We start from the raw sequence: 21,928 nt of genomic DNA, 5'->3' as shown, positions 1-21,928 counted from the left end.
TTTACTTTCTAAAAAGTACTTGGGAAGATCAGAACATATAATTCACCAAGCCTCAGCAAAGAGATCTGTCTCTCTTTTCTCCCTGGCTAAGACTGGACTGAAAACCAGTAATTGCTAGTTAGCTTCAAACTTCAGGCCAATCAGAGCCCCGAACACATTTCAAAAATATACTGCTCCTTGTTTCCTGTTTGTGTTAAACTAAACAGAGAGCATTTTTTTTTTCCGGTAACAGTTTACAACAAAGAAACACCACCTGCTGGCCAAATAGGAGAAATACACTTCAAGACATAATCAATGCAGGAAAATATCTAATACATTTTACAGGCTTAAAACACACACTTTCTTCGTAGCTTATATTCTGCTATATCTCCATAGGGTTCATTGTGGATTACAAGAAAAGAAATATCTCAATCAGATGGGATTACAAAAACATATCAAAACAAATTGACTTATATTAGGTCTATTTCTGAAAACCATAAAGCCTTCAGTTGTTTTCTAACTAAAAAAAATAAGACCAAATAGATCTAACCTGATGTGGTATATCATTCCAGATATTTACCACTAAATATTGAAAGGATTTCCTCAAATAGCTGTTAAACCTAAATCCTCTGAAATTTGGAAACAACAAAGTATTAATATGAATACCACAAGAAACATGTCTTGCAGGTAGTAAGGTCAAATATTTAGAAAGATAACCCTAATTCCTAGAATGGCAGTTAAGCCACTCCACCTGACTGAATCACAGAGCCATGCTATCTTCATCCACTATACCTTCTGTCAAAAAATTCCAAGCCCACTTCCTCATGCTACTTCAGCAGTTTTTTTGTTTTATATCGCATATCCAAACTATATACCAGCTGACTTTGTGGTTAAGCTAGTAGACTGTTCCTAACTTCCCCTTTTCACCATCCAGATACAATATGGTTTCAAACTGCATGAAACACAGGAAATCTTGACACAAGAATTAATGCAAATCTAAATATCCATTAAAGTTATCTTAATTACATTGGACATTCTATACGCATATATTTATCATCTAAAAGCTTGTAACAAAGTTCACAATCAATAAATTCTTAAGCTCTCATCTTGCCCTAGATATGACCTTAACACTGGTCAACAAAAATACAGAAAAAAACAAGGGTTTTTTTCATTCTCGTGACGCATTCTGTCCCCAAGATCTTGTATAACCATCTCTCACCCACACACATCTGTCAGTAAAAGGTTCACTTCCCCTACTCCCATGACTTGCCCAAGAAATCACACTAAATGCGTAAACATGTTATTGGGTCCATAGGAGTGTTGAGGTCACAAACAGGCCACCTTACAGCCTGATCTAGTTAGCAAGTATTGAAAACAGCATGCAGAATAATTAGGGGGGATGAAATTTTACAGGTAATCCATGTTTGTTATTATCCAGAGGAGTGCTCTGCATATACAAACATTAGGGGTCCCGAGCCCCCCAAGTTCCCCACAGGCACCTACGACATATCTGATGTGGCATCCAGGATCTCTGCCCAGAGTATAGCAATGCATAGATTATCTTGGCTACATGTTTCTGACTTGGAACCTTTGGTTCAGCAAAGGTTGGTGGATGCCCGATGCCAGGAGGTAACCTTTTTGGAGATAAGGTTGAGGAGGCCGCTGACCAAATCAAGAAACACGTCGATACCATCTCTTCTCCCTCCCACCAGGCACCTTCTGCATCAGCCTCCTCATCTAGAAGGTCTTTTAGCAAGTGAAGGAAGTGTGCTTCCTACTCCCAGAGACGTAGGTATGCCACCTCCTCTCACCAGCCAACTCAGGCTCAACCCCAGTGTGCTTGCTGTCATCAACAGCATGCGCCTAAGACTCCTGCTGCTTCCCAGTCAAAGCAAGGGACGAGCTTTTAACTGGCTCCTGCATAGTAAAGCCACTGTCAAAGTGTCCATACCAGACAACTTGCTGGTCGGGGGCGAGGCTGAAGTTTTTCCATGAAAGGTGGCGCCTTTTAACCTCTGATCGGTGGGTTCTCCAAATAGTCCGGCTCAGATATGCCCTAAATTGGTGTCAAAAGCCTCCAAATTGCTCACCCAGAGCTCATTACTTCAGTTCTCAGTACAAGCAGGTAACTGCAGAGGAACTCTCGGTCCTTCTAAAGGCCCGTGGGGTCAAGCCCGTTCCACCAGGAGAGGAAGGGCAGGGTTCTATTCCAGGTACATCCTCGTCCGAAAGAAGATAGGGGGATGCATTCCATCTTAGACCTAAGGGCCCTGAACAAATTCCTAGTCAAAGAAAAGTTCAGTTTGGTTTCTCTGGGCACCCTTCTCCCCATGATTCAGGAAAATGATTGGCTATGCTGTCTGGACTTAAAGGATGCATATACTCACATTACAATACTTCCAGCCTACCAAAAGTATCTACGATTTTGGCTGGGAACACATCACTACCAGTACTGCCTGTTGCCTTTTGTCCTCGTGTCAGCTCCCAGGGTATTTATCAAATGTCTAGCAGCAGTTGCAGCATCGCTATGCAGACTGGGAGTCTATGTATTCCCTTATCTTGACGATTGGCTGGTGAAAAGCACATCAGAGGACGGTGCTTGGGAGTCCATGAAGAGGACTATTCGGGTGCTAGAGCTACTAGGGTTCGAACTACCCCAAGCCCCATCTTCTTCCTACTCAGTGACTAGAATTCATTGGAGCCCTGCTTGATACACAGAAGGTCTGAGCCTTTCTCCCGGAGCTGAGAGCAGACACTCTAGTTGCACTTGCTTCTCAGGTTCAAGCCTCACAGTAGGTCATGGCTTGGCAGATGTTAAGGTTGTTGGGCCACATGGTGTCCACAGTATATGTAATACCCATGCACGCCATCACATGAGGTCAGCCCAAGGGACCCTGGCTTCTCAGTGGTGTCAAGCCACAGAAAGTCTGGAAGATGCCATCTGACTGTCTCCAGAGCTTGTTCACTCTCTTTTGCAGAGGACCTTTCGAACCAATTTGACTCTGGGATTTCCATTCCAAATTCCTTAGCCGTAAAAGGAGCTGACGATGGACGCATCTCTTCTGGGCTGGGGAGCTCAAATGGATGGGCTTCACTATCAAGGAGCTTGTTCTGCCCTAGAAACAGGTCTTCAGATCAATCTTCTGGAGCTCTGGGCTTTCAGGGATCGGCTGTCTCACCAAATTGTGCTCATTCAAATAATCAGGTTGCCAAGTATTACACCAATAAGCAGAGGGGCACCAGATCACACCATCTATGTCAGGAGGCCATCTGAATGTGGCTCTGGGCTTGCCAGCATGGCATTTTGTTTCGATCCACTTATCTAGTGGGCAAAGACAACAGTCTGGCCAGCAGGCTGAGCAGGGTTATGCAACCACATGAGTGGTCTCTCAACATGGGCGTAGCCCACGAGATCTTCTGAGCATGGGGCATCCCCTCGGTGGATCTCTTTGCCACTCAAGTGAATCACAAAGTCCCTCAGTTCTGTTCCCGGCTTCAAGCCCATGACAGACTAGCGTTGGATGCCTTCCTCCTTCATTGGGGGACAGGTTTTCTGTATGCGTATCTTCCCATTCCTCTTGTGGGGAAGACATTACTGAAACTCAAGCAAGACCACGGGACCATGATCTTGATCGCGACTTACTGGCCTTGGCAGATCTGGTTCCCTCTCCGAAGAACCATGGAGATTGTTTTTTCTACCTTCATCATGCAAAACGAAAGATCTCTTCTGCATTCCAACCTTCAGTCTCTGGCCCTCACAGCCTAGATGTTGAGAGCATAAATTTTCTTCGTTGGGTCTTTTGGAAGGTTTCTCCTGGGTCTTGCTGGCTTCCAGGAAAGATTCTACCAAGAGGTGTTATTCTTTCAAATGGAGGAAGTTTGCCATCTGGTGTGAGGGCAAGGCCCTAAATCCCCTTTCTTGCCCTACACAGACCCTGCTTGAATACCTTCTACATCTTCCTGAGTCTGATCTTAAAACCAATTCTATAAGGGTTCACCTCAGTGCAATTAGTGCTTACCATCTACGTGTAGAGGGTAAGCCCATCTGGACAGCCTCTAGTTGTTTGCTGCATGCGAGGTTTGCTTTTGTCAGAGCCCCCTGTTAAAACCTCCGACTGTGTCATGGGACCTCAATGTCATTCTCGCCCAGCTGATGAAAGCTCCTTTCGAGCCACTGAATTCCTGCCATCTGAAGTACTTGACCTGGAAGGTAATTTTCTTGGTGGATGTTACTTCAGCTCATAGAGTCAGTGAGCTTGAATCTCTAGTAGCGGATGCACATTATATTAAGTTTCATCACAAGAGTAGTCCTCCGCTCGCACCCTAAGTTCTTGCCAAAGGAGGTGTCGGAGTTCCATGTAAACCAGTCGATTCGCTTGCCAACATTCTTTCCCCGACCTCATGCTCATTCTGGTGAGAGCAACTTGCACACTTTGGACTGCAAACGAGCATTGACCTACTACATGGAGCGTACTAGTCCCCACAGACAGTCCACCCAACTTTTTTTTTTAATCCTAACAGGATGAGGATCGCTGTCGGGAAACACACCATCTCTAATTGGTTGACAGATTGCATTTCCTTCACTTATGCCCAGGCTGGGCTGAATCTGGAGGTTCATGTCATGACTTACAATGTCAGAGCAATGACTATGACGGTAACCCACTTGCGGTCATCCTCCATTGAAGAAATTTGCAAGGTTACAACATGGTCTTCAGTCCACACATTCACATCTCATTACTGCCATGAGCAGGATACCCAACGTGATAGTCGGTTTGGGCAGACAGTGTTGCAGAATCTTTTTTGGGTCTAGAATCGAACGCCACCCTCCTAGGCCCATTTTATTCTGTTCCAGGCTACACTCTCACTCTGTTTGTATATAGTTTCAGGTTAATCTGAGTTATATCCTCACCGTTGCGAGGCCCAATTGACCAATGTTTTTAGTTTTCGGTGAGCCTGAATGCTGGGGATACCCCACTTGTGAGAATTAATGGCCTGCTTGTCCTTGTAGAAAGCAAAGATACTTACCTACAGCAGGTCTTATATTCTCACAAACTTTCCCGCCTCCCCTTGGAGGTATCTCCTATATTTACTTTTGTTTTTTATGCTGTAGTATCTAATTGCGATAACCGCGCTCTCACGGCTGGCAGGAAGGCACTCACACATGCGCGGTGGAGCGACTCTCGCGCACCACAAAACTCTGTTTTTTAGCTTGTTATAAGCTCTAGACTGGGCAACGTGGGATCGCATTACCCAATTGTGAGAATATAAGTCCTGCTGTCCTCTGAGAATACCTGCTATAGGTAAGTATCTTCGCTTTACACCCAAAACTTTGGACTATTAGTAATCTGCAAAACTTTACCTGCAATCAAGTTTAGTTTTTTGTCTATTTAACTTTAAAAAATTTGCACAAGCCCATGAATCAATTAATGAGATATTTTCTGCTAACATCGATAAAGTATGTTTAGAAGTGACCAAAGTAGGGCACAGTAAGAAAATATCAAATTGGTTTTCCTCTCCACACTATCTGGTGATCATGGGGATACCACATGATCACCCACTGTAACATCAGAAACACTCAACCCATTGTAACCACCAGGTCCTGCCTGGATTCTATTACCAGTTCCCAAAGCTGTTTTTACTGTAGAGAATCCAGGGTTTCCTGATCTCTAAATGACACTGCAATAGGGATGGTGCATTTAAGCATATTGACATCAGCTGTCAATTTGCACTTCCCTTTTCATAGCAGTATTATCAATAGAAATCAAACAAACTAAAACATGGAAAAGAAAATAAGATTTCACAGTAAGAATACTGAAAGGTAATTTTAAAACAATACAGGAACGTAAGACCTTTGAAATAAGAATGATTGAATATTTTGACACCCAACAAACAGGACTTAATAAGGATCTGGGTTTTCTAACCCATTATCCTATATAATAATTCTCACCTCCAACGTTCTATGCTTGGGACCATGGCTCCCTGGCTGCAGGTGGACTGCGAGGCAGACACGCACAGACGTCAATGACGTCAAAACAGCTGATTCCAAGGCAAGGAGAGGAGTAGGGAAACTACTCCTCCTACTGCCTCGGAATCAGCTGTCACCCCCCGTGCTACGGCCCCCTCGAAACCCACCCCCTTCCTGAACCTGTCGATCCCCCCCACCGAAACGCCAAAAACCGCACCCCCCGCCGCTGTTGTGCACTACCTGTGCTGACAGCCAAAGTGTTGTTCTGCCCTTCGGGTGGGTTCCTCAATCATCTTCTCAGAAAGTTTAACTCCGTGCATCTGACATCAGACGCATGCATGCGTCTGACGTCAGACGCATGCAGAGGAACATCCCGACAAGATGAAAGAAGAACACTTCGGCTGTAAGAACAGGTAGCACAACAACGGCAGCAGCGGCGGCGGGGGGCAGTTTTCGTCGGAACGGGGGGGGGGGGAACGACAGATTCGCGGAAGGGAGGGTTCAAGGTGGCCGTAGCACGGAGGGGGGGGGGGAATTGCCTGCCTAAGGCCCGTTTCCTTGCCTACAGAAACGGGCCTTTTTTACTAGTAAACCATAAAGCTGTATTTCTCTGTTTATTTCTCTGTTTATTACCCTCCTCTCACCTACCAACACCCATTCTGTTAGAATATCAATGAAATGCTTTGATGTCCCCATGCATACCCCCACCCTCCCACTCTGTCAGACTGTCAAAGTAATGCTTTGATGTTTCTCTCATATATACTATCTGCTACCACATTTGCTTATTTCCGATCTGAGGAAGAAGGGCAACCTTCGAAAGCTAATCAAGAAATGTATTAAGTTATGTCCAATAAAAAAGGTATCATCTTATTTTCTTTTCCATGTTTTATTTTGATTGATTTCTATTGATAACCTTTAAGCGTGGACTAACACGGCTACCACACCTCTCTACTTATAGCAGTATTATGAATTTCTTCAGTTAAATCAGTCCACTTCTGCCTGTGAAGGACTGTATATCTCAATTGTGTAAACAGATGTTCTTTTCCCACTTTCCTGATCAATCCACAGTGCTGCCTCCTTTGTCTTCTAAGTCATGCAATTCTTCTACTTTAATTAACTTGTTTACCCTTGCCTTCCTGTATAGATTATAGCTTAGTATAAGTATATCCCATTCACAGTTCTCCATGTACCTCATCTCTTTTACTTCCAGAAAATCTAAGTCAGCCTTTTCCAGAACCTTATTTCCAATACTAGTGGCGTCAGTATATACTGGTTTCCAGATGTTACTCTTTTTTTTCCCCATTTATTTTTTTTATTTTTTATTTTTTGTATTGATTTGTATGAAATAAAACATTAATGAACATAATGTAAAACAAGTATGACTCATTATGCAATATAAATACTTACCTGTTTTGCAAGGCCTGCCTATCCCACTGACCCTACTTGAATGCTCCAACTCTGCAACATAACATAACCTTAGATCGTATTGGACATTATATATTCCTTATTATCGTTGACCCTTATTGTCCCTTATACCTTAACCTTACCTGACCCCTATTTCAATCTATATTTGTTTACCCCTACCAGGCTTGGCGTTCGCCTTTACGGTATTTTGTAAGCCACATTGAGCCTGCTAATGGGTGGGGAAATGTGGGATAATGTTACAAATAAATAAATACAAGGTCCCCTCAATTTTTTATATTTGTTTTTTTTTATTTATAAAATCCTTAATGAATTGGAACAGGTTTACTTTCAAAAAATACAAAGGCTAGGAGACAACCAAATGGCCATGTTTTATGTCTATTGTAATTTATAATGACAGAACCCTGCTGATTAGAATCACCAAAATCACTAATGGGAGCAGGAGTTACTTATATCTAATCTTCTTTTAGAAGGAGGAAAAGACCTCAGAAGCTCAGCTTTTTTAACAGTATTGTTAGTGACTGAAATAGCCGTGCGAACATCCTCAAGGGGCTAAAAAACCTCCTCTTGTTTTTATGCCAATTTGTTAAATTGTAAAGTACATTACTAGAATTTTTCATACATTTATGTAAGTGGTTTGTAATTCAAAAGTGAAAACATGAACACACTTACATACAGCATAGGAGTCAATATTTTGCTAGACCGGATTGCTCAACAGTGCGCCTGTTTCACGGTGCATTTCTTCAGGAGTAAAAACAGTCAATTTTGCTTATTTGATCCTAGTCACAGAAAAACTGTAACATCGGTATTTACAAAAACTTATTGCTTTAGCCTTTAACTTTATAAACGTCTTAAGCTGGAATAAACATAGGATTTTACCGGATGTGGTTTCTTCATAAATTTTGCCTCAATGCTGCCCAAGTTAAAAGATGGTGCCCGTTGTTTTTAAAGGGATGCCTAGGTTTCCTATCCAATCGCAGCATTTTGTTTTCTTAAAGGAACAAAATGTATTGATGACACTAATCTCCTGGTACCTAAGCACTCTGGTTTCATTTATTTATTTATTTATTGCATTTGTATCCCACATTTTCCCACCTCTTTGCAGGCTCAATGTGGCATCATGAGTAATGGAACTATATCAGAGAATAGACAATTAGTGTTACAGTAGGATTTTGGGTAACATAATAATGATAAGACATGGTAGTAGTATAACAAGCAGATATTGTAAAACAATTCTGAATAGTGTGGGAAAGTTCTAAGCATAATACGGATCGTCCTTTTCGGGTACAGATTCTTTAGTTAAGTGATGTGATTTAAAACTTTCAGTCACTTTACCTGGTCTCTAATAAATTTGCAAATCAGCTATGTGCGCACGTGCACACAACTTTAGTTGCCATATATAGAATCTGGGGGTATCTGGTTAAGTTCCAGGATTGCTCCAGCTCTGCTCATGCTCCATCCCACCAGATAGTGCCAAGGTGGTCCATAGGCATATGAGAGCTACTGTCTGGACAGTGCCTCTGAATATCCTGGTCAGTAGCACGTACCCGGAAGTACTTCTAAATATTTCCACAATAATTCCAGCGCCATCTCCGCCTCTTATTACCTGGATAAAATCCATGCACGTCGCAATTTAACTGTCCAGATTTTTTTTTATCTGGATAATTTTTTCAAATGCACAGATAAGTGAGTTATGTCTTCATCACCCACCCCTGAAAACATAGCTTGATCTGAATATCGGGCCAACTGGGGATAATTCTGGATGCCTATCTTATAATGGCACAGGTGCTGATATTGCTTTTATAAATTAGGTGGCTTTTGTGACTTCTCACATAGTTGCCCTTTTATAAAACTGCCTTCTCACTCCTCATGGCTAAAATCCAGAATTTTTACATTATTTCTTCAGTATATAATTGTCTGCCTTCAAAATATATACTTGTGTTTTGTTTAGATTAATTTTAAAAAATTGTAAATTTATTACTTTGCTGTGATAGAGAAGAATGAACAAGGAGCCTAAAATATATTAGGCTTTCCAGTAAGGAGAACCTGCTCATTTTACTCTGTGGCAGTCTCTAGTTCAGAGCCAGAACATAGTAGATGACAGCAGAAAAAAGACCTGCACAATCCATCCAGTCTGCCCAACAAGACAACTCATGTGTGCTACTTTTTGTGTATACCCTACTTTGATTTGTACCTGTGCTCTTCAGGGCACAGACCGTATAAGTCTGCCCAGCACTAGCCCCGCCTCCCAACCACCAGCCCCTCCTCCCAACCACCGGCTCTGGCACAGACCGTACAAGTCTGTCCAGCACTATCCCCGCCTCCCAACCACCAGCCCCCCCTCCCAACCACCGGCTCTGGCACAGACCGTATAAGTCTGCCCAGCAGAAAGTGATAGGTTCAAATCACAAGGGCCCTGGTTAAGGAAAGTGGGCTGTGGCTCAGTGCATGTGTTACCTTCATATTTACTGGTATGCTTATTTACAGCAATTTCCTTCTATTACAGTCAGGCATTTTAATTTTACAGGGAAGAAAAAATTCAAAGATGAGCAGAAGTTATTAATGGTCCAGTTGATATTCAGCCTGCAGCAGTCAGCATTTTTTTTAACACTGACTACCACGGGCAGAATTAGGCCCAGATATTCAATACTGGGCCATGTCCAGCCACCAGTATTGAATATCCAAGCCTAATTCCTGAGATGCCAGCCACCAGAGCTCATACAGGTCCCAGAAGAATATCGTCCTCCACACCCCTGGAACATCAAGTTCCCCCCCCCCCCCATTCTGGGGGTCTTACCTGCCCATTCCCTGGTGGTCCAGTGTGAAAATGGGCAGGAACGGGCAGGTAAGCTCCCAGCAGTGGGGGAAGGGGGGCTTGCTTTTCCGAGGGTGTGGGGGACAAAGGGGAATTTGGCAGTTGGGGCTTGCATTGGTTGCGGGGGTGGGAGGGGGAAGTAGGCATTTGATGGGGAGGGTCTTTCCCATCATTCAGGGGTAGTGTAAAAGTGCCATGTTCTGCTTCCGGGAGGGGGAGTAGGGGGTTGGAGGGAGGGGGGATAGCAGGAACTACTGCCATGCCCCAAACGTTAACCAGGCATCGGCCGGTATTCAGACTGGTGCCTGGTTGATGTGGAGGGGCATAATCGAATGGGGCGCCCAAGTTTTCCTGAGAACGTCCTCGCAGGATGTCCCAGAAAAGGGGAGGGGAAACCCATATTATCGAAACAAGATGGGCGGCCATCTTTTGTTACGATAATATGGTCGGGTACGCCCAAATCTCAGCATTTATGTCGACCTAAGAGATGGTCATCCTTAGAGATGGTCGTCCCTGATTTTTGACAATAATGGAAATCGAGGACGCCCATCTCAGAAACGACCAAATCCAAGCCATTTGGTCGTGGGAGGATTTGTAGTGCATTTGTAGTGCACTGGTCCCCCTCACATGCCAGGACACCAACCGGGCACCCTAGGGGGCACTGCAGTGGACTTCAGAAAAAGCTCCCAGGTGCATAGCTCCCTTACCTTGTATGCTGAGCTCCCCAAAACCCACTCCCCACAACTGTACACCACTACCATAGCCCTTATGGGGGAAGGGGGCACCTAGATGTGGGTACAGTGGGTTTGTGGTGGATTTTGGAGGGCTCACATTTACCACCACAAGTGTAACAGGTAGGGGGGATGGGCCTGGGTCCGCCTGCCTGAAGTGCACTGCACCCACTAAAACTGCTCCAGGGACCTGCATACTGCTGTCATGGAGCTGGATATGATATTTGAGGCTGGCATAGACGCTGGCAAAAAATATAAAAAAATTTTTTTTTAGGGTGGGAGGGGGTTAGTGACCACTGGGGGAGTAAGGGGAGGCCATCCCTGATTCCCTCTGGTGGTCATCTGGTCATTTAGGGCACATTTTTGTGGCTTGGTCGTAAAAAAAAAAAAGGACCAAGTAAAGTCAGCCAAGTGTTTGTCAGGGACGCTCTTCTTTTTTCCATTATTGGCCGAGGATGCCCATGTGTTAAGCACGCCCCAGTCCCGCCCCCGTGAACTTTGGTCGTCCCCGCGACGGAAAGCAGTTGAGGATGCCCAAAATTGGCTTTCGATTATGCCGATTTGGGTGACCCTGTGAGAAGGATGCCCATCTTCCGATTTGTATCGAAAGATGGGCGCCCTTCTCTTTCGAAAATAAGCCTGTTAGCTGCATAAAGTTAGGACAGCCTTTCTTTCGTCCTAACTTTATGTGGTTGCGCTGCCAACAACCTAGCCAGTTTTGGCATGAGTGGTTAGAGGGAATATTCAGTGGCACTGTCTGGTTAAGTGCCATTGAATATCCCCAGTTAGCCCCAGACAAGCAATTTAAACATCCAGGAGCCTCTCCTGGCCATTTAAATTGCTTTGAATATCAACCCTGGTGTGTCCATAGTACCAGCTCCTCCACTGCCCAAACTCCTTTTTCAGCTGAAGAAAATCTTTTGGGACATTCAAAAATCTCTTGAATAGACCCTTTCAAAATGTTTTTTATAAGACAAAACCCTAATACCCTGAGAGATACACCCTGAATCTTAGACATTATCAATACTTTTCTTTTATTTCTTTTTGTAGAATTTACACTCCATTTTCTGAAGACACGTCCTCTGTTGGTCAACGTCTCCTGAATTCTGTCCTTAACACAGTAATAATGATCAGTGTCATAGTTGTGATGACCATATTCCTGGTTGTATTATACAAATACCGCTGTTACAAGGTAAGAGATCTTTAAAAAAAAAAAAAAAAAACATTTTTTTTAAGATTGCTTGTAATGAAATTCTTGGATTTATATTGAAAATGCATAGTTTTGTTCTTGTTGAACCTCTTAGTTACTAGGAAGAGCTTCTTACTTCCCTTCTGTTCTGCAGTGGCGCTACTTTTTTTTGGTTTGAACTGAAACTTGTTTCTGATGTTCTGTCACATTTGTTTGGGCATTCTAGTTTTTATTTGACTGTAATAAGCTTGCTTGATCTTTTATACCTGCTTCTTTCTTCCTATGAGCCCCATTCATATCACTCTGATGTACTGCAGCTATAGCCCAAAGATTTCTACACCAAGTCTAGTTGTGGTGGTGGTGGTGGTAGTGGTTTGTGTTTTTCCCCTACCTTTTTTTCTCCCAGTTTCCTGGGATCAAGTGTTTTGAAAGGGTTGGACAAGCAACGACAAGCAGCTGTTTTTAATCACTTTAGTAGTCCAACCAGCTCTGGGTTTCAACAAAGTCCATGTATCTGTCATGGTTAAAGTGGCTAAGAGGAAAGCCAAGAAGTGCAGGCATTTCTCCAGCATTCTAGAAAACAGAGAGCAGGATTAAATGGTCAGTATTCTCAATGGAGAAGGGTAGATAGTGGGGTTCCACAGAGGTCTGTGCTGGGACTGCTGCTTTTTAACATATTTATAAATGATCTAGAGGTGGGAATACTAGCGAGGTAATTAAATTTGCTGATGATATAAAGTTATTTGACGTTGTTAAATCACAAGAGGATTGTGAAAAATTACAAGAGGACCTTATGAGACTGGGAGACTGGGCATCCAAATGGCAGATGACATTTAATATGAGCAGGTGTAAAGTGATGCATGTGGGAGAAAGGAATTTGAACTATAGCTTCTTGATGCAAGGTTCCACATTAGGAGTCACTGACCAGGAAAAGGATCTAGGTGTCATCGTTGATGATACTTTGAAAACCTCTGCTCAGTGTGCAGCAGCAGCTAAGAAAGCAAATAGAATGTTAGGTATTGTATTGCTCCATGATGTGACCGCACCTGGAATACTGTGTGCAATTCTGGTCACTGCATCTCAAAAAGGATATAGTGAAATTAGAAAAAGTACAGAGAAGGGTGATGAAAATGATAAAGGAGATAGGGCGACTTCCCTATGAGGAAAGGCTAAAGTGGCTAGGGCTCTTCAGCTTGCAGAAAAGACTGCTGAGGGGAGATAATACCCAGTGTACCTGAATGTAACTTACCTTGAGCTGCTACTGAAAAAGGTGTGAGCAAATACAAAAAAAAAAAAAATATATATATATATATATATAATAGGGTCTATAAAATAATGAGTGGAGTGGAATGGGTAGACATGAATCATTTGTTTACTCTTTCCAAAAATACTAGGACTAGAGGGCACGCATTGAAGCTACAAAATAGTGATTTAAAACAAATCGGAGAAAATATTTCTTCACTCAACATGTAATTAAACTCTGGAATTTGTTGCCATAGAATGTGGTAAAAGCAGTTAGTTTAGCGGGGTTTAAAAAAGGTTTGAATAAAGTCCTAATAAAAAGTCCATAAGCCATTGTTTAGATGGACTTGGGGAAACTCCACTGCTTATTTCTAGGATAAGCAGCATAAAATCTATTTTACTGTTTTGGGATCTTGCCAGGTACTTGTAACCTGGATTGGCCACTGTTTTAAACAGGATGCTGAGCTTGATGGACCTGTGGTTTGCCCCAGTATGGTAAAGCTTATATTCTTTTGACATACTTGTTTATTTCACCCTCCAACGTACTTGGCCACACTTCTACTTGCTTTTCTAAAGGCAGAACAACAAAATCTGCTGGAAAACATTGAAACAAGGGAGACAAGGTGTGAAGATCAGCCCCCCCCCCCCCCCCCCCCCCCCCCCCACACACACATATACCGAACAAATCCCCCTTACTTCATGTTCCTTCTGAAGTTTAAAGAAGATGGCTTTATGATCTGTCCAAGAAAACACTTGATAGGAAATCTCCCCCACTGTAAATGTCACAACAAGCACAAAAAAATCAGATCCAACATATTCCCTCCCAAATGCGTTGATTGATGAATCCACTAAACCATATCCAAACTATGAAAAAATGAATGAAACATTGATGCCATGGTAGAGCCAAGGTCATTCAAATGAACTTTAAAGTCTCCTAAAAAAATTATATTGGGACAAGCCACCACAAGTTCCACAATAGTTTGCAGTACCTTCTCCCAGTCCATAGTCAATAAACCCGGGGGTAATAAAATAATGCCACATGCAGGTTGGAAACATCACTGCTCTTGAGTAGCAATAACTCCTTGTACGGAAATATATCAGACGAGATTTCCACAAAAGGTAATCGTGGGTATAGCAATCCCACCTCATTTACGTCCTACATGTGACTGTGCAAAAAAATAGAATAACCCAACAGAACACCTTGCAACAAATAGCAAGCCCCGCCTGGTGTAACCAGTAAGGCAAGACACCACTGGTTGAGTCTCCTCTAACAAAGTAAAGAGCAACTCTAACTTTGACTTAATTGCACAAAATTCAACAATAAAAATTCCCAATAAAAGGTGATCCTTTCCCAACAACATCTCTGTCATTTCCCAAATATCACACTGGAACCAAGTTATTCTCATTCCTACCACCCGGCCTAGGCCAGTCTCCACTCTATCCCCCCAACATACTGACACCAGGGCCGGCATTTCCATCATCTCCTCCCTTCCTGCAAAACCTCACACCCCCACCACTGTGGATGCCATCACCCCCAAAGGCAGCGTTAAAATCAGCAAAATCAGAAGACTCGCCAACATCCACCTACCAACCAACGATCCCCATTGCACACACCTGTCACTCGCCCCAAGGAGCATGACCTGCTCCTTGGGTGTGCACTACCGTGGCACAGACACCACTAAATTGAGTGCTTTAATAGTTCTTAACTCCTTACATCAGGCAGTCACATTACCGCTTGCAATTCCTCTACTGTCGCCACTCCCCAGTAGTCAGCAACGAAAAACTGCTGCTTAGTCTGCAACACACACACAGAACAAAGTCAGATTAAAAGTGTGATAGCAAATAGACGTCCCTATGTTGAGTGATTTTAATATATCACAACTCCTTACATCAGGGGGGTCATGTGAACACTTCCAGTTCCTCCACTGTCACCACTGTCCAATAGGCAGCAACTAAAAACTGCTGCTTAGTATCAGGCGGTCAGGGATGGTGGTTTAAAAAAAAAGAATATGGAGTAAAAGAGAAGCAGTGAAGAAATTTGTTATCTGGATATTCTGATTCTGATAGTGTAGCATTATTGAGTTTGCAGAGGGGACCTTCATCTCTCTTTTCTATATCTCACATAGTTTATCCATGGTTGGCTGATCCTTTCTTCCTTGATGCTGCTGTTCCTTTTCACCTACATGTATCTTGGGTAAGTGAACTAAATCATGTATTAAAGTAAGTGTGCTGAGCACAATTAATTCTGGTATATGATCAGCCTTTAGGAATTATTTTGTGGTACCTTGTACTAGCTACCACAGACTTGTAAAAATGTCAGATGGCTTATTTTATTGTTCTTGTTGCTTGGTTTATTCTTTGATCATACTCCCAGATCCTTTGTAGGACAGCAAAATATTTTGCTATTTACACATTTTGAAAATATATACAGGAAATTAGAGGTCTATATCCCACCCCATCTGGCTTCTATAATATGCCACTGCATAGCACATAATCCCATGACTAGACATGACAGAGGATGTGTATATGATAAACAGTGAATTAAAATGTGGGATTTTTTTGTGGTTTAGGGGAGTAATGTGTGTTAAGAGAATAGCACACGATATCCGCCTCTTAATGTGCATTAAATGGCAAAATTGTATGATTTTATTGTAATGCATGTTAGTCTGAGGTACCGCGGGTTACATAATAATGAGGTGTAAAACATGCAAATCCATGCAGAAGACCTCATTATTATATAAATGGAATAATGCAGCTTGTGTTGAACTTTGGAAGCTGCATTATTCAAATCTTGTGGGGGGATGGGGTTTCCTGCTTTGAAGCATTGGGCTGCTAATGCATGGCCTGAAACTTCTGGGGAGCAGGTTCTTATAGGCAGGGCTGCTGTGAGGGGGGGGACAGAGGGGGCAAAATTCCCCGGGCCTGGCCTCCAAGGGGGGCCTGGCACCGGGCCCTGGGGTCTGTCTCTTTCCTGCTCCAATTGTGAACCGGTCCCAGCCAACTGGAGCAGGTGAGAGACAGAGCGCGGCACCAAGCCCCCCTTGGAGGCTGGAGAGGAGCAGATGCACTGATGTAGGGGGCGGGGGCCCATCTCCAGGATCAGGTGGCAGCTTGAGAGTGAGTGAGGGATCTGTATTGGGACCGTGCTATTTAACATATTTATAAATGCTTTAGAAATCGGAATGACGAGTGCGGTGATTAAATTTGCAGATGATACAAAACTATGTGTGGACTGTGAAATATTGCAGGAAGACCTTAGGAAATTAGAAGACTGGACATCCAAATGACGGATGAAATTTAATGTGGAGAAATAGAAAGTGATGCACATTGGAAAAAATAATCCGAATCGTAGTTACCTGATGCTAGGGTCCACCTTCTGGGTCAGCACTCAAGCAAAAGATCTAGGTATCATTGTAGATAACATTCTGAAATGTTGTGCTCAGTGTGTGGTGGTGGCCTTAAAAGCAAACAGGATGCTAGGAATTATTTGAAAACGGATGGTGAATAAGACCGAAAATACTATAATCTATATATATAAAAGGCAACCCCAACGTTCTGAAGCCTCCACGGAAGTTGAGGCGCCCGAGATATCCGGTGTGCCCTGGAGTGTCTGCACCGCCCTCGCGTCAAAACGTCATGACGCGTCAAAACGTCATGACGTTGAGGGCGGAGCTATTGACACTCCAGGGCCGAAACAGCCCACAGCGAACAAGGCAAGTAGCTTCGAGGGACGGAGGGAGTGGGCCCCTTGCTAGCGCCCGTTTCATTCCGCTCAGAAACGGGCATTTTTCCCTAGTGCCTTTATATTGTTTCATGGTGCAACCTCACCTTGAGAATTGCATTTAATTCTGGTATGGAGTCCAGGTGTGCGGATGTTATAATGCCGTTGTATCGCTCCATGGTGCGACCGCACCTGGAGTATTGTGTTCAGTACTGGTCTCCGTATCTCAAAAAAGATATAGTAGAATTGGAAAAGGTACAGCGAAGGGCGACGAAAATGATAGTGGGGATGGGACGAGTTTCCTATGAAGAGAGGCTGAGAAGGCTAGGGCTTTTCAGCTTGGAGAAGAGACGGCTGAGGGGAGATATGATAGAAGTGTATAAAATAATGAGTGGAATGGATCGGGTGGATGTGAAGCGACTGTTCACGCTATCCAAAAATACTAGGACTAGAGGGCATGAGTTGAAGCTACAGTGTGGTAAATTTAAAACGAATCGGAGAAAATTTTTCTTCACCCAACGTGTAATTAGACTCTGGAATTCGTTGCCGGAGAACGTGGTACGGGCGGTTAGCTTGACGGAGTTTAAAAAGGGGTTAGATAGATTCCTAAAGGACAAGTCCATAGACCGCTATTAAATGGACTTGGAAAAATTCTGCATTTTTAGGTATAACTTGTCTGGAATGTTTTTACGTTTGGGGAGCGTGCCAGGTGCCCTTGACCTGGATTGGCCACTGTCAGTGACAGGATGCTGGGCTAGATGGACCTTTGGTCTTTCCCAGTATGGCACTACTTATGTACTTATGATCCCTTGCAGATTTTGTAAGTTTGCCCACTGACAAAGACATGAGCAGCCCATAATTGAAGGGTAGGTTATTGGTAACAGTGAGAGATAGCACATCACAAATTAAATCCGGAAAATCACATTGTGGAAAGTATATGAATTTATTTGCATTCTGCAGAGGGAAATAAGTATTTGATCCCCCACCAACCAGTAAGAGATCTGGCCCCTACAGACCAGGTAGATGCTCCAAATCAACTCGTTACCTGCATGACAGACAGCTGTCGGCAATGGTCACCTGTATGAAAGACACCTGTCCACAGACTCAGTGAATCAGTCAGACTCTAACCTCTACAAAATGGCCAAGAGCAAGGAGCTGTCTAAGGATGTCAGGGACAAGATCATACACCTGCACAAGGCTGGAATGGGCTACAAAACCATCAGTAAGACGCTGGGCGAGAAGGAGACAACTGTTGGTGCCATAGTAAGAAAATGGAAGAAGTACAAAATGACTGTCAATCGACAAAGATCTGGGGCTCCACGCAAAATCTCACCTCGTGGGGTATCCTTGATCATGAGGAAGGTTAGAAATCAGCCTACAACTACAAGGGGGGAACTTGTCAATGATCTCAAGGCAGCTGGGACCACTGTCACCACGAAAACCATTGGTAACACATTACGACATAACGGATTGCAATCCTGCAGTGCCCGCAAGGTCCCCCTGCTCCGGAAGGCACATGTGACGGCCCGTCTGAAGTTTGCCAGTGAACACCTGGATGATGCCGAGAGTGATTGGGAGAAGGTGCTGTGGTCAGATGAGACAAAAATTGAGCTCTTTGGCATGAACTCAACTCGCCGTGTTTGGAGGAAGAGAAATGCTGCCTATGACCCAAAGAACACCGTCCCCACTGTCAAGCATGGAGGTGGAAATGTTATGTTTTGGGGGTGTTTCTCTGCTAAGGGCACAGGACTACTTCACCGCATCAATGGGAGAATGGATGGGGCCATGTACCGTACAATTCTGAGTGACAACCTCCTTCCCTCCGCCAGGGCCTTAAAAATGGGTCGTGGCTGGGTCTTCCAGCACGACAATGACCCAAAACATACAGCCAAGGCAACAAAGGAGTGGCTCAGGAAGAAGCACATTAGGGTCATGGAGTGGCCTAGCCAGTCACCAGACCTTAATCCCATTGAAAACTTATGGAGGGAGCTGAAGCTGCGAGTTGCCAAGCGACAGCCCAGAACTCTTAATGATTTAGAGATGATCTGCAAAGAGGAGTGGACCAAAATTCCTCCTGACATGTGTGCAAACCTCATCATCAACTACAGAAGACGTCTGACCGCTGTGCTTGCCAACAAGGGTTTTGCCACCAAGTATTAGGTCTTGTTTGCCAGAGGGATTAAATACTTATTTCCCTCTGCAGAATGCAAATAAATTCATATACTTTCCACAATGTGATTTTCCGGATTTAATTTGTGATGTGCTATCTCTCACTGTTACCAATAACCTACCCTTCAATTATGGGCTGCTCATGTCTTTGTCAGTGGGCAAACTTACAAAATCAGCAAGGGATCAAATACTTATTTCCACCACTGTGCTTGCTGATATGATAGATGTTATCAAAAGACTGGACAATAAGGAAAGTCAGGCTACTATTGCAAAAGAGTATGGTGTGCATCCAAGTTATCCATGCATCTACGACTAAAAGGACAAGCTTCTCAAGGATTAGCAGAACAATACCAATCCTGAAAGAAAATGCAAGACAGCTGGCATAACTGAAGATTTGGAAGAAGCTCTTCTTCCATGGTTTTTGCAAGGAAGAATCCTACAGCTTCCTGTCAGTAGTCCTCTACTGATGGAGAAAGCAAATCATTTGGCACTAAACCTTGGCTCGATCTGTTTTAATGCAATGATTGGCTGGTATGAGCGATGGAAAGTGAGACACAACGTCAAGTTCAAGAAACAGCATGTTGAAAAACAAGATTTAGATGAGTTAGTTGTAGAGAGACGGGTAGCAAATGTTCTACCTGGCATCATGAAAAATTACAAACTATGTGACACTTTTAATGCAGATGAAACGGGTCTATATTGGAGAGTAATTCCTGATAGGGCACTGGAATTCAAGCAGGCCAAGATGGCTGGAACAAACGTGGCTAAGGAAAAATGGACACCGCTACTATCATGCAAAAGGATGGAAGTGAAAAGTTAGAGCCACTGACAACTGGGAAAAGTAAACAGTTATATTACTTAAAGAATGTTAAATAGCTTCCAGTGACATATGAGGCAAACAAAAATGCTTGGATGACATGAGAAATTTGGCTACAATGGCTACAAAAATTGGATTACACAATACGAAGGCAGAAGAGTGAATTTTTGATGCTGTGTGACAGCTATGCAGCACACAGCAATGATGTTAGACTATCAAATGTTAAGCCTGTGTTACCACCCAATATGACTTCTCTTATTCAGCCAATGGATCAGGGTGTCATAGCCATTCACGCATTACAGAGTGCTGGTGCTGTGCCATCTGATGGACACAATGTATAATGATACAGACATAGGCAAGCGAGCTTAGCCTGCTGGACTCGCTACATATATAGAAGGAGGCTTGGCGTCGTATTACGCAAAGTACAATTGCCAACTGCTACAGCTGGGCTAGCTTTGTGAAAGAATATATTATGGTGATGAAAATCCTGCATCCTTGGTGGTGAATATAGATGAGTTGCCTGTGACCTCCCAGCTGGAGTGACAGCTGAGGAGGTTGATCGCTTTGTGACATTTGAAGACAACTTTCAGACATCTGCCGATATAACTGATACAGAGATTTGCTGAGACCTGCAGTTTGTGGTTGAAGATACTGGAGACTCAGAGGATGAGCCATTGGGGCAGGAAGATGACAGTGAACATGATTCAAGACCCCCAGTGACATTTGCTGTTGCATTACACAGCTTCAATATTGTGAGGGCTTATCTTGAGGGTAATGGGCACGAGAGCTTTACCTGGTTGATGACACAAATAGAACACTGTACAGAAAGTTATTACTAATTTTTTTCTCCCATTTAACAGGTTACTAATGACTTAACAACAGTTGTGTGTGACAAGTTTTATTGATGTTTTTAGAAAATCATCTATGCCTTATAGTTACATCTGGCACTGTAAGAAAATTGTTGACTGTCCTGTCAGCGCTGCGTATGCCTTGTAGCGCTATAGAAATGCTAAATAGTAGTAGTAGTAGTAGTACTGTAACAGTAATAAATAAGTCATGCTAAACTGGCTCTATGCAGTTACTGAAATTATGCTTTGAAACGTTGGTTGTGTGCATGCCCCAGTTACATACAAGTTAAACTTTGGTCCCAAGGCCTTGCACAACTGGAGCGCACTTTATTCTCTTAGGGGTCCTTTTACTAAGTTGCGGCAGGCTCTACGCTCATGCAGCGTGTGCCCTAATGAGACTACCACCAGGCCAGTGCGCCCTCCTGATGGTAATTTCACATTTGGTGTGCGCCTATAATGTGTGGATGAATTATTGATTTATTTCCTCCGTGCGCCGCTTCTGCCGGTAATCGGCATTTGGCACGCACCAACCAGTCAATGCGCATGTAGCATGTGAGCCTTTACCACTAGATCAATGGGTGGCGTTAAGAGCTCAGGCCGGTTTTGGGCACATGCTGGTTTCATTTTTACCGCAAGCCCTTTTCCTGTCCCATTTTTTAAAAAAGCCATTTTTTGTAGATGTGGTAAAAACTGGCCTGGCGCACGCCCAATACACACGCCTACACTCCCGCAGGCCACGTTGTACCGCGGTTAGTAAAGGGACCCCTTAATTCTTTCTATTACTCTAAATGTAAGCACAAAATTGTGGGGCATTAATTTTATATAGCCTTTTATGCATGTAAAGCCTGTTTTTTGTGCAGAAAGGGACTTTTACAAAATTGTGTCACAGCATATGTGCATGGAAAATATGTATTTGTTTTAATGGGGTCTGCATGTACACATTCCCAGTGGCATAGTTTGAGTGGAGTGGAGCATAGTTGCAATGTGCACATGTATTTTAGGTATATTCACGCACAAATCTACAACTTCT

General features: G+C 43.4%; 1 protein-coding gene across 2 annotated transcripts in view; it reads left to right on the top strand.

Annotated features, from left to right (window-relative positions):
• The window catches only part of LOC115465463 (presenilin-2-like), a 137,477-nt gene that overhangs the window by 39,910 nt on the left and 75,639 nt on the right, over positions 1–21,928 (top strand). For both annotated transcript variants that reach the window (XM_030195948.1, XM_030195947.1), the window contains exons 4-5: positions 11,963–12,104; positions 15,470–15,537. In XM_030195948.1, coding sequence (XP_030051808.1) covers positions 11,963–12,104; positions 15,470–15,537 — 210 coding nt within the window. The remainder of the gene's footprint in view (positions 1–11,962; positions 12,105–15,469; positions 15,538–21,928) is intronic.

This window comes from Microcaecilia unicolor, chromosome 3 (assembly GCF_901765095.1).
Source record: "Microcaecilia unicolor chromosome 3, aMicUni1.1, whole genome shotgun sequence".
Lineage (NCBI taxonomy): Eukaryota > Metazoa > Chordata > Amphibia > Gymnophiona > Siphonopidae > Microcaecilia > Microcaecilia unicolor.
The sequence above is the reverse complement of the archived record's forward strand: the minus strand, read 5'-3'. Positions and strand labels throughout refer to the sequence as shown.